The sequence below is a fragment of the Choloepus didactylus genome, chromosome 8 (genome assembly GCF_015220235.1).
Source record: "Choloepus didactylus isolate mChoDid1 chromosome 8, mChoDid1.pri, whole genome shotgun sequence".
NCBI classification, from domain to species: Eukaryota; Metazoa; Chordata; class Mammalia; order Pilosa; family Megalonychidae; genus Choloepus; species Choloepus didactylus.
Window position 1 is genome coordinate 124,052,463 of NC_051314.1, and position 12,990 is coordinate 124,065,452.

Genomic DNA, 12,990 nt, shown 5'->3' on the forward strand with positions numbered 1-12,990 from the left:
ATTTGTAGAAATATCAGCTTTGATCTGAAGGGTTATTTAATTGACATTAAAAACAGAAAGGATATAAGAAAACGTTTTCAACTGGAGAGCAGGACAGTAGAGTAAGAGAGGCAGGATGACAAGGAGTGAGGTAGGAAATAGGAAATCTTGAAGTTTTCCTTCAGGGAAATCATCCTGCTAGGAAGCTAGTCTTCCCCAATGCTTACCTCCAGAGAAACGTCTGCCCCATTCCAACTGACTGTATCCAGCTTGAAGGGAGCAAGGCCATTCTTGTCAGTAATTAGGGTCTGGGTGATGGTTCCTTTTTTGCCATATATCACCAGAAACACTGCATGATTCCCGAGGAGGGAGCCATCATGGCCTCTAACTCTTATCTGGAGGTAAAGGTTATTATTAGGCCATTAGAGTTAGATTTAGAGCAGGCTCAAGTATGAGGTAAAGTGAGGTGATAAAAGAAACTCTAAGAATACATTTCAGGAGAGACTCCAGAGAAAGATATATGTGATTCAATGGTTGGACGCTAGAATCTATGAGGAACTGAGAAACAAACAGAAGTTCCTTTGCCTGAAACAGAGGCAGATTTACCAGGCAGCTAATAAAACTTAACCTTTAGGACCCCTCCCTTATATAGTCCCCTTTTCAGGCTATCTATATAATTTGACGTAATTTTTCTTAAAGAGAGCTGTTTCTCCTTTCTAATTGTAAAAACCTCAGGCTCTAAACTACCTGGATCTACCCTTAGGGTGGAGAAAAAATGACTAACGAATTATGGCCTCTAAATATGCACAATACCATTGTGTTGACCAAAAATTTGCCCAATGAAGTAAAGTGAGCTGGAAAGAGAGAGAGATTAAGTTAGATATCAGAAATAAGACACTAACAAAGGAAACTTTTAAATCTCTCTAAAAACCAAAAATGCTTAAGGAGCTATGAATAGCTCTCTGCCAAGGAAAGCCTGTTAATAACCTTGCCTAGATGTAGGAGCTCAGACCAGATGATTTCTCCAGAATCCTGAAGCCCTTGAATTCGAAGACTTGGACATTAGAAAATGAACCCATGACATTAGGAAGGGCAATGTAGTCATTTCAATATTCAAGGCACATCTGGTGGGATTAAGGACAGTGCAGCATAGAAATTAAGAGTGTCTATTCTGGATGCAGGCTGCCTGGGTTTGATTGTAGTTCCCACTTACTAGTTATATAACATTGGGAAAATCACTTAATCTCTCTATGTCTCAGTCTCCTCATCTGTAAAAATGGGGCCAATGACAGTGTCTGCCTCATTATGCTGTTGTAAATATTAAATAAGTGAATATATGCAAAACACTCAGAACAATGCTAAATTAGCAATTAAATGTCTACAAGGAGGCAAAATTTGTGGTTAAGCATTTTTTATCTGTGCAGACAAGCTTTCAACATACCTTCCCACTGAAGGGGAAATTGGGGTAATAAAAATTATTGGTGTCTTCAAAGGTCATTGATCCTATTTGTGAAGAAATGTGGATATCCTGAGTGGTGTTGGCCTCCACTCCTGCAGAGGGAAAACAGGTATGTGATGATCTAAATATCTGATATCTTCATCTTCATGTTGAATATGAAATCCCTGAGAGGATGATGCCATTGAAACTATGAAACTGAATGTATTTCTGGCCAAAGATCCAAACCAACTACTCTTCCCCAAACTTTTTGGGCAGTGGATGGCAGGATGGAATCTGGCATTTTCCCTTGACTGTGACCTAGGAGCAGGGTCACCCCCAAACACAAATGAGGGTAGGTCTGGAATTGTCTGTATAGCTCTGTCTCTGGGACAGAACTTTTCCATTCTCTTTCCTTTATTAAGGAGTGAAAGAGTATACCCAGCTTACCTGTCCCTTCCTCCACCACAGTTGCCACAATATTGATGCTGTGGCTATAGGCGGAACCAGTGAGGCTGAAGGTGGCCATGTCCACAGAGGCTGAGAAGCACCCTGCCTTGTCAGTCTGGAGAGGCAATCGGAGACAGAAAAGATGAGCAACCTAACCTCTGTTTCCATTTCATAATGCCCCACAGAAGGAAATAATTTCTTATCTCCATACTCTAGTTTCTCCATCTTTAAGATGGAAAAACTTTCCTGTATTCTAAACATGGAATACATACACACACATAGACAGGTACATATATAATCATAAAATGATTCTGAAGCTCCAGAATATGACAAGAGGAAAAGAACCAACTGCAGAACTGAAAATTGTAGCTCACAAGTGCTTAATTTTTTTATTCCAAGGCAGATTCTGAAAGACTTTATCTGTTTAGGAAGATACACCGCTTTGTTCTTTAGAAGGAGATAATAGTCCTATGAAATACTTTCTACTTTGGGCCTCTTACCACTTTTCTCTATTGGCCCTTACTCTCTGGGTCATGAATAAGATATCTTTCTACATCCCATTTACTCACCTGTCCAGAGAGGTTCTTGCATTTGTCAGGTAGCTGCTCCTGTTCCTTCTCTCGAATCCAGTAAGTATATGCCTTCTGACACACTGATACCCGCACTGCCCCAAGCATGGGCTTTCCATAGGTGTACCTGACCAAGAAAAGCATGAGGAGTCAGAGTTGGGAAATTCCCCTTGAGAGCCAACCTTCCTTCCCTAAAGCACCACTTTTCCTTCTTCCCCACACCCTCAACTTCTGAAGGTGCTCTAGTGATCCAACTGTTTTCCAGCTCTCGTTTCTCTCCCTCCTTTAATCAGCACCTTAGAATATTGCCATTACACAGTAAGCACCATCCTGAGGACAGAAACAATGTCCTTCTTTCTCCTTATTCCTGTTTCTCCATGAGATTCAGTACTGTGTTCTGCACAAAGTAGGAACTAAATTGAATATATTGACTGAGTGGCCAGTGGAAAGTAAGAGCAGAAACACAATTAGAAAATATGTTCGTGGACAAGTAATGACTCTGAAGTACGTAAAATATCCCAAGTTTAACCACCACCACCATAATCCCTCTCCCTATAATATCCCTCATCACTCCTTTCAATATAGCTTTACTCTTCACCAGATCCAGAGCTCTTACTCTTACCTACAACAAATTTTTACTGGGAAAGTTTCCTCCACTGTTGATAACTGCTTGGGTTCCACCACTTCCATGTCAAACTTAGGCAACACTGGAAAAAGTGAAAAGAGAAGTGGAAAAGGAATCGAAAGAGGACTTGGCCATGTAAGTAATGAACAGATGGGTATAAAAACACTAATAACTAAAGTTTAAGGAGAATGATTAAAGTAGAATGCTCCTGAAGGTATTAGTTGATTTAGCACTGATTCAAAAATGAATAAGTAATCCCTCCCCAGAGTAGATTTTACTTTACCTTTGCTGATTGTGAGACAAGATTATGCCCACCACTTTGAACTGGTAATTCCCCCACCTACCATATTCCTCCAAACTGAAGGTGCTAAAGGTCTTGTCCCCAGCCACTGCCAATGTGTAGGTGCCCAGCGTTGCCTCTGGTGCCAGTTGGAATGATAGGTCTACAATGCCTTGCTCAGGTACCACTTCCAGCCACTGTGCAATCCTGTTGCTATTTGGATCCTGTGTCCAGGGAAGAGATACTGAATGATATGCCTGCCTGCTGCCCATTCTGCACTGCACAGGTAAAGAATTCCACCTAGTTGTTCATGACCCCTGTAGTCTGTTGTCCAGGAAGAACAGCTCCCTATATTATTTATAATTTTCTTCAATACTGAATGAGATAAATTTTTCTATAGGACCAACTCCTATTTGGAAAGAAAAGGGTCCTTATGGGTTTCAATGATGAGACTGAGTTCCCTAAGGTATTAACACCAATTTTGGAAAATATGCTTTAGGATATTATTTACAAGGAAGGTTTACCTTATTCTTGGTTCCTATTAAAGGAGAAGGCTGAAGGAATTCACTGTGAGATATCTGAAGGATAGGTAATTTATTGGAAAAATGGAGGGGATTTTGTGGGATTTTGCCCTTCTGGTTCATCCCTTCAAAGAAATAAACATTTCTCATGGGTACTCATGTAATCATTCAACCAACAAGTGTCTATGACAAGAGCAGGGTCTCTTTTACAGTATCTATGACAAGTACAGAGCCAAGCCTGGTTGAATTGGCTTGGCCCAGAGAAGTTACAGGCATCAGAGAGGGGAATAGACACAGCAAAGGTGAGTGTCCTTGTTTATAGAAGTTTTTGTTCTAAGAGAGGAGTGCATAAACAGGAGAGCAGGCATGGCTTGGGTGGAATTGCAGGTACTAGGTGCTGGGGCAGAGTTTCTGAACTCTGGGCCAAGATCTCAGAGTTGTTCCTGGCTTTAAGGTTTAGCACCAAAATCTCACTCCTTCTGTACAACTGACAGAAAAGAAAATGTCTACCTACCTGCAGTTCCACCATGGAGTACTGCAAAGAAAAAACGGATAAGTTTGGTTAAATCAGCTTCCTAAAGGCAACAAGTTCACAAATGACTCTTCCTTTCTCTATTGCATACATCTTCATAAATGGCTCCTCGGGCCCTGATTATGAGTCCTATTGGGTGGAGGAGGAGAGAGAAGAGATTTCCTCAAAAGTGTCAGCAATGAGCACATCCTTCAGCACACCCAAGTGCTCTTGATGACTGAGTTTTCCCCAACATGCCCTAAAAGAAAATGTGGGCTCCCTAAAGTTTAAATCTCTTCTTGGTTTAACCAACCATCTCCTGGCCTCTTCCTCTGTTATCTGAATGAAACTGGCTGGAAACCAGTTCAAGCATTGCAAAACAATATTTAAAATTGTTTTTATTCAAAGGAATGCTGTCAGAGGATCATGTATAGTTTCTCAAAAAATGCTTGGGATAGATGCTAAAATGATTAGGTTGGCGAGGAACACATCTTTGTGCTTGGTGTCAAAATGTCACCCCAAAATGACTTGCTAATTTCAAAAGGGAAAAGACATACCTTTACAATGGAGAGATTAGGCTATTGCCACCTTAAGCAAGTAATCAAATTCATCATCACTAATAATCAGACAACCTGATAGTATTTGCCTCCTGATATGATATATATGAGGTTCACAGCATTAACTAAGAAATAATTTCACAAAAAGTTTTAGTCTGAATCTAATTAGGACTTCAGACCTGGCTTCCAGAGGATAGAGGAACAAGTTAGATTACCTGATAAGGAAATAATCAGACAAATAAAAAATGTGGAATATTCTTTAAAATAACTAGTCTTCTTCAAAAGTCAATGCCATGTTCCTCAATAGAGGATATCTTACAAGTCATCTAGCCTGATCTCTCCCCTTCCCCCCCAAAAAAAGGTCATTATAATGAAAAAAAATAGAAGGGATTATTTTAAATAAAGAGAAATTAAAACAACATAACAACTAAATGTAATGCATGAACTTTATTGGATCCTAGTCTGAAAAAAAAACCTCTAAATGTCATTTGGAAAAACCTGATTTTGGACTGGGTATTAAATGATATTAAATAATTATTGTGTATCTTCTTTGGTGTGATTATGATATTATGATTATTTAAAATATTCCTTTTAGAAGATGCATGCTGAAGTACTTAGGGGTGAGTGTATTTAGGGGTGAGGTGGAGTAGGGAGGAAGGAATGATGACTGCAACTTACTTTCAAATGATTCAGCAAAAAAAGATGAATAAGTAAAACCAATCTGGCAAAATGAAAGAAATGCTAACCAAAAGTGGTATATTTGTAAATTTTAATAACAAAAGCTGAAAACAAATAGCTACTGAAGAAAATCTTTCTATGTGACAATTATCTTCTTACTGTGTTGTTTCTCTTTAAAAGGTCTTGATATTTTAAAATTGTAATAGTTAGAATTCTACAAACTCATGACCAAGGAAATAGATAATTAGAATGTCTAAGATGTGAATATAATTAAAAACCTGATTTGACACTGTATATTTATTGTATTAACGGCATGCCAATCAATAATGCATTTTCTTAAAAGGACTATCAACTGGATGACATTGAAAGCTGGAATTTAGTTTTAGGGGGCTCAGAGAGGCTGCAAAATTCTTTACAAGAGTAGAAAACCAGTTTGGATGTCTTTTGGAAGGAAAAGAGAATGAAATAAAATGGTGCTTGCCTTTGATTCTTTGGCTAGGTACCACTACTGTTGACGTAATCCCAACTACTGAAGAAACTGAGCCTCACTAAATATAAGTAATATCAGCCTTAATATAAGGGATAATGGCAATTCTTCAGAATGGCCAAAAAATAAATGGAGATAAGAATCAAAATAAAATAGGACTTTCACAAACCAATGTTGTATGGACAATCAGAAGGCAAATATCACTGAGACTGCTATAGATTTGGTGTAAGAATCAGAAAAGAACACTTCCTTCAGATAACAAAGTTCTTTTCTCACACAGCAGGTCAAGAATCAGGGAGACATGAGCTAGCCAGAAGAAGGCTCAAGGAGGAAATAAGAGTTTAACAGGGAAAACAGCATTTCCAACTGAAAGCTGCCTGAGGTTTCCGGGTATAGCAACCAAACTAGATGGGGTCAATCAATCTAAATATATTTTAGTTGTTTGAGGATAAAATATTGTGTTCTGTTATTTTTGTCCCTCAATGTCTTAGTAAAATTCCTTTCAGTAATTTCAGTGACTCAACTGAACTTGAAGGGAAGGGCTGACTAGGGAAAAGGAGTAGGGAGGATGGAACAATTTTACAAGTGAATCAGAGCCCCTCCCAGTAATCCAGCATCATTTAAGCAGAGAGGAAAGATAATATAATAGAAGCAGTTAATGAAGTGAACCTCTAGGGGACAGTAGAGTCTACAATAGCTGGGACTGGGGCCACATTTTCACCCTAGTATTTCCTCTCTGCAGCACTCCAATTCAGAACCTATTAAGAAATAAGTACTCAGTATTATACCAAACTCCTGCTAAAGAAAGGATCCAGATGATGGGAAGGAGAAACTAAGATGAATTCTAATCGGAAAAGAAATCAGTGGTGGAGGAAGCTACCAATTAGTAACAAGCTCATATAATGTACTCAAAGTAAACAAGCTCTAAGAATATAGAGAAGGGGGAAAAACAGTGCTTTCCCTATGATTATCTTAAAAAGCTTCATTTCATTACATGGGTTGTGACTGAGCGAGAAAGAAGGCAACAGAAGTATCTAGGAGGTAAGTTAAATCAGAAGCATGTAGAAGTGACACAAGCCCCAAATTGAGGTCAAACCTATCACGAGGCTTATGATTCTAGGGATGAAATTGTTCAAGGAAAATTTAAGCATTCGCCAAATGTTGCCACATTTTTACCTTTGGCATTTATTTCTTTCTTGTTGCCCTAAGAGAATTGTCTGAACAAACAAGTGAAAAACAATTACAATAGTTACCTTATAGTAATATATGTGTGTGTGTGTGTGTGTGTGTTTATATATATATAATGGATGAGGATATTCTAATTTCTTCCTTTTATTAAATACACTCCTGAATTAGTTCTTAATATTTGAACTGCAAAGCCACTTGGCATCTCAGGAAGGCCAACCTAATTGATGTGTAGATACCAAAGCTGAGAACTAGTGGCCTCTGCTTGCTTTTCGGCAGACAGGGGCCAGGAGGATTTAGGTTAGTATCCCAGGGGCTCAATTCCCATGTCTCTTTTGCAATACACAGGGTTGGCCTTGACATACCCACAGGAGAGGATGTCCACTCGAGCAGAGAATCTCTACTTCTTTTCTCTATTTTCTCAGTCTGCTCTTACTCCCTTCCCTTTCCCTTCTCCCGACTAAATTCTCACCTTATCATTCACTGGAACAAAGTTGCTGTTTAAGGTGACAATGCGGAAGTACACTGAAAGGGGACAAGAATCATTAGTAAAGGGTTTTTTTTTCCCTCTCAGCATCTCCCTTTCCTTTACCCCTTCGACTTCCTCACACATATACTTCTGAGTCAGCAAAACCCCAACAGGTAGAAAACATACTTGTAAAATAAAAACCTAGACTGAGAGGTAGGTAAATCCCCAAAACAGTTTTCTCTTCAGGACTCCTGACTTTGAAACCTCAGAATGGAGTCCTCTAAAGAAGAAAGGCACAAATTCAAACACAGAAACTCAAGCCAAATGTCCTTAACGTTTTCTTATTCTCATACAAGCAGCTGGCTGGAAGACCCAGCAACCCCAACAACACTTGCCGAAGTCCAGGAGAAATGTGTACTTTTGTTTTCAGCACACATGCACAGTAGCAATGCCACCCTACTCTTGCATATATATTCAACACCCATAAACTTTATGCCTTCAGACATTGCTCTTTTCTGTACAGGCTGTTCCATAGAGCTACCACCCAAACCACAAATCCCCTCTTTACCATTGTGCACAGCTCTTTCCCTAGTCTTTTGCCAAATGCCACATGTGCCTCTTACCTTGCTGCCCTGGGGTATACACAGGTTTGTCCGTCTGTACAAATGTGCCACTCCCCTGCCTCTGAATTAGAACCTTCTTCTTCTCTTCAAAGCTGATGCTATTTCCAACTCCCGACACCCGGATTGTGGCCACTTCTTCTGTGCCACCAGCAGGAGGTGGTACCTGGCCAAGAGAAGGGAGCTCTGGGGAGGAGTAGGAGATTGGAGGAACAGAATCAACTGGTCTCAACCCAATGGTGGCAGAGCAAAAGGAAAGAACTCAGTTAGATGAGGGTTGCAAGGGACCACAAAACAATTTGCTAGGAGGGAGTAAGGAAGCAATAATATCAGAAGTTAAGGTCAGAAATTAAAAGTAGAAATCCAAGGTCAAGGAAATTGTAGGTGAGTTATGGCCAGGATTTGAAGTTAAGTTTAGGGGAGACAGCTTTTGGAGGCCATACCAAAGTAAGATAGCAGAAATCGTATTTAGTTAGATTATAGTCAATGCCTAGAGAGGAAAATAGGGAAAGTAAGGGATTAGATTTGGGGCTGAGTCTGTGCTTACCAAAAAGGACATGCAATGTAAGTGCCTCTTCCTTAATCCAGAGTGTTCTAGCAACTTCTGGGTCTTGTCCTTGGTCTCCAGAGTAACAGTGAATTTTACACCACAGTACCCGGGGCTTAGATCTAAACAAACCTTCTGAGTGGAAGGGAAGTTAAGCTGGGCTGGCAATGTCACCAGGTAGTTTCTGTTAAAGAACAAAAAGGATTTCAGAGCAGTAATGATTCATTCACTTAATGAAAAGCTAGGCACTATCCTAAGTATTCAACATACAGCAGTGAATTAAACAGATCAAGTCCTGCCCTGATGAACCTTATCTTCGTAAGGAAGAAGCAGACAAATAACAAATAACTCAGTGAACAGCCTAAACCTCCCACCATTAGGAGACCATCACTGAGAACTTATTCCTAGGGTACCAAGAAAGAAAACAGTGCTATTACAGAGAGCAGGGTATGAGGGGTCTCCCACATTTTAATATTTATCTTTTTTTAAAAAAACTCCCACTTAGAGCCTCAGATTTTCTCTCTGGGTAAAGTATCCATGGAACCAAGGGAGGGAAAAGATGTTAAGGAAATTAGGCCACCAGCTACTAAGTCAAAAGTTATCTCCTCAGATAAGGGACTGGGGGTCAGATGAGGGCAAGATTGCATCAGTTTCATGCTTGGTGGCCAGAAGGATGCAGAGAAAGAAACTGAAGCCTCAGCCCCCTCACTCCCACCCCACCGCCCCCAGCGCAAGTCCCCAGCAGCTCCGCCCAGGCCACAGCTGGTCATGGATCAGTCACTGTGTTGAGACGGTTTCATGACCTGGCACTTGGGGGCTACGTGTGGGATGGTTGCACTGCCCCCCTCCCACGCTGCTCTCCCTTGTCCCCACACCCTGCAGGAACAGAGCAGGCCCTGCCCTGCTCTTTCATACACACACAAAAAGTTATCTCCTCCTCCCCATATTTATGTTTGAGAAAGACAGGCAAGGAGCCTCCTGCCCTAAATCAATCCTGATGCCGAGCACTTACGGGTGAAGTTCTTCTGCAATGGCTGGCAATAGGGCCAATATTCCTAGCAGGAGTTGAGACCACATCTTTGCCGGTGAGCCGGATTCCTCAGGATCTGGCCCCCTGCTGTAGCTTATGTACGCCACACCCCAAAGAGGGTGTGGAGCTCTGACTGATGCTCCAGCCAATCACCTAGTAGGGCCTCAGGTGAAGGTGGTCGAACAGGGTAGGGCTTTTATTCAGTTCCTCAAGTTTGTTTCACTCTGGAACTTTCATACTGGCTCAGCCAGTTCATAATACCAGTTTTGGGCAAAAGCCAGGGTTGTGTATTCATAGTGGTAAAGCTCTCAGAGCACATTTTGGACTCCTCCCTGTTTTCTGATTTCATTAAAAGTTCATATTCCCATTTGATCTTCTTTTCTCCTTCTACTATTTTTCTCTGTTCTATTAACATATACTTGAGAACACATGTATGGGGACAATATCAATAGGAAAGCAGTAAACCTCTACCTAACTGGGAATTTTAAAAAAATTAATACTACTTAGTGTTGTTGTGACTGTATGGAAATAGGGACAGTCCTGCAGGAAATATGAATTGGACAAGTTTTCTGAGAGCAATTTCACAATACACATCAAAAGCCTTTAAGATTTGATTATTCTTTGATATGGCAACTCCTACTCTGGAAGTATATCTTAGCGGGGAAAATGATCATGCATGTATACAAAAATTTATCTACACTGAGCTTCTTCACAGTGTTCTTTATAACAGTGAGACTTGAAAGCCACCAAAAGTATAAATCAGTGAGGATACTTTCCTGGGCCAATGACCAACCCAAATCAAACCAGCTAAAGCACAAAGGGATTTTGATAACTGGGTGATCACAGATGTGAAAGAAGAACTGAAGGAACCAGAGGAACTCCAAAGACTTTATGGCCTGGGATTAGAGACTTGATGCTGTGAAGATTCACTTCTCCCAATCTCTCTCTCATACTGCCTATCTCTGGTAGGCCTCCTTTTCTCCTACTGCACACAGGCTTTCCTCCAAGGAGTGGGAAAAATGGCACCTGTGAGTCCTTAATTCATGTTCTTCCAGCTCTGTGATGCCACAGACAAAACTTTTTCACCGATGTGGTGGTCAGCAGGGCCTGGGTCATGCACTCACCCAGTGGTCAAGTGGATGGGTTGTTGTGATTGACAACACCCCTAGAACCACATGGAGTTGCAAGGGCCAGTTCTACAAAGGAAGAGAAGTTCTCTACCACATGAAGTGGGTTCGGAGAGTGATGCTGGGAAAATAAAACATTAAGTCTATTATAGTATCCAATTATACAAGTTTGTTTGAATAGACTGTCATATAAATATAAAAAAATAATATGCCTGCCATCAAAAATGTTTTCTAGACAAGGAATATTGTTTGCAAAACTAACTGAATTGGGGGGGTAGGAGGAACATAATACAAAACAATATGTAGGAAGGTCTGCTTCCACTTAGGCTGTAAAAGGCTAGAAAGAGTATTAGTCTCATCCTGACAAATTAGGGATAAGTCAGACAACAGAATCATGGCTTTTCTTGAACCAAAAAGTTGAATCTAATCTCTAAGCTGGGATTTCATCTCAAATAAGTAGTCTAAAGTCCAAGGGGGTACAGTTCCTCACAAGCAGAGACTGGATGCATGGATTGTTTCATTTGTGGCACAGCACAGAAGGAATTTGGGCCATCATAGAAGTGGGTAAGAAGAAATTAGTGCTGGAAGTGCTAGCCAGGGCAATCCAGCAAGACAAAGAAATAAAAGGCATCCAAATTGGAAAAGAAGAAGTAAAACTGTCATTGTTTGCAGATGATATGATCTTATATCTGGAAAACCCTGAGAAATCGACGATACAGCTACTAGAGCTAATAAACAAATTTAGCAAAGTAGCGGGATACAAGATTAATGCACGTAAGTCAGTAATGTTTCTATATGCTAGAAATGAACAAACTGAAGAGACACTCAAGAAAAAGATACCATTTTCAATAGCAACTAAAAAAATCAAGTACCTAGGAATAAACTTAACCAAAGATGTAAAAGACCTATACAAAGAAAACTACATAACTCTACTAAAAGAAATAGAAGGGGACCTTAAAAGATGGAAAAATATTCCATGTTCATGGATAGGAAGGCTAAATGTCATTAAGATGTCAATTCTACCCAAACTCATCTACAGATTCAATGCAATCCCAATCAAAATTCCAACAACCTACTTTGCAGACTTGGAAAAGCTAGTTATCAAATTTATTTGGAAAGGGAAGATGCCTCGAATTGCTAAAGACACTCTAAAAAAGAAAAACGAAGCGGGAGGACTTACACTCCCTGACTTTGAAGCTTATTATAAAGCCACAGTTGCCAAAACAGCATGGTACTGGCACAAAGATAGACATATAGATCAAGGGAATCGAATTGAGAATTCAGAGATAGACCCTCAGATCTATGGCCAACTGATCTTTGATAAGGCCCCCAAAGTCACTGAACTGAGTCATAATGGTCTTTTCAACAAATGGGGCTGGGAGAGTTGGATATCCATATCCAAAAGAATGAAAGAGGACCCCTACCTCACCCCCTACACAAAAATTAACTCAAAATGGACCAAAGATCTCAATATAAAAGAAAGTACCATAAAACTCCTAGAAGATAATGTAGGAAAACATCTGCAAGACCTTGTATTAGGCGGCCACTTCCTAGACTTTACACCCAAAGCACAAGCAACAAAAGAGAAAATAGATAAATGGGAACTCCTCAAGCTTAGAAGTTTCTGCACCTCAAAGGAATTTCTCAAAAAAGTAAAGAGGCAGCCAACTCAATGGGAAAAAATTTTTGGAAACCATGTATCTGACAAGAAGAAATTAGCTACAATTTTTAACGAATTACTAAAGGCCTAATATGGGCTAGACTGACTACAGAAAACCTCTGGGTGCTACAGAACCAAGGAGCATTTGTACTTATTCACGGGCTCTTTACCCTGACCTCTATCGTGTGTTCACAAGTAGGGGACAAAGTGGGAGACTGAGAAGAGTATCCTTCAGTGGTACAGGCATGGAGGAAAGTATT

General features: G+C 40.2%; 1 protein-coding gene across 1 annotated transcript in view; it reads right to left on the reverse strand.

The window, feature by feature from the left end:
- A2ML1 (alpha-2-macroglobulin like 1) overlaps positions 1-9,058 on the reverse strand; it is a 42,684-nt gene extending 33,626 nt beyond the window's left edge. The window contains 10 exon segments of the mRNA XM_037847215.1: positions 207-374; positions 1,421-1,530; positions 1,865-1,979; positions 2,434-2,560; positions 3,056-3,140; positions 3,403-3,562; positions 4,374-4,394; positions 7,750-7,802; positions 8,370-8,532; positions 8,914-9,058. Coding sequence (XP_037703143.1) covers positions 207-374; positions 1,421-1,530; positions 1,865-1,979; positions 2,434-2,560; positions 3,056-3,140; positions 3,403-3,562; positions 4,374-4,394; positions 7,750-7,802; positions 8,370-8,532; positions 8,914-8,925 — 1,014 coding nt within the window. The 5' untranslated portion in view covers positions 8,926-9,058.
- Between the last annotated feature and the right edge of the window lie 3,932 nt (positions 9,059-12,990).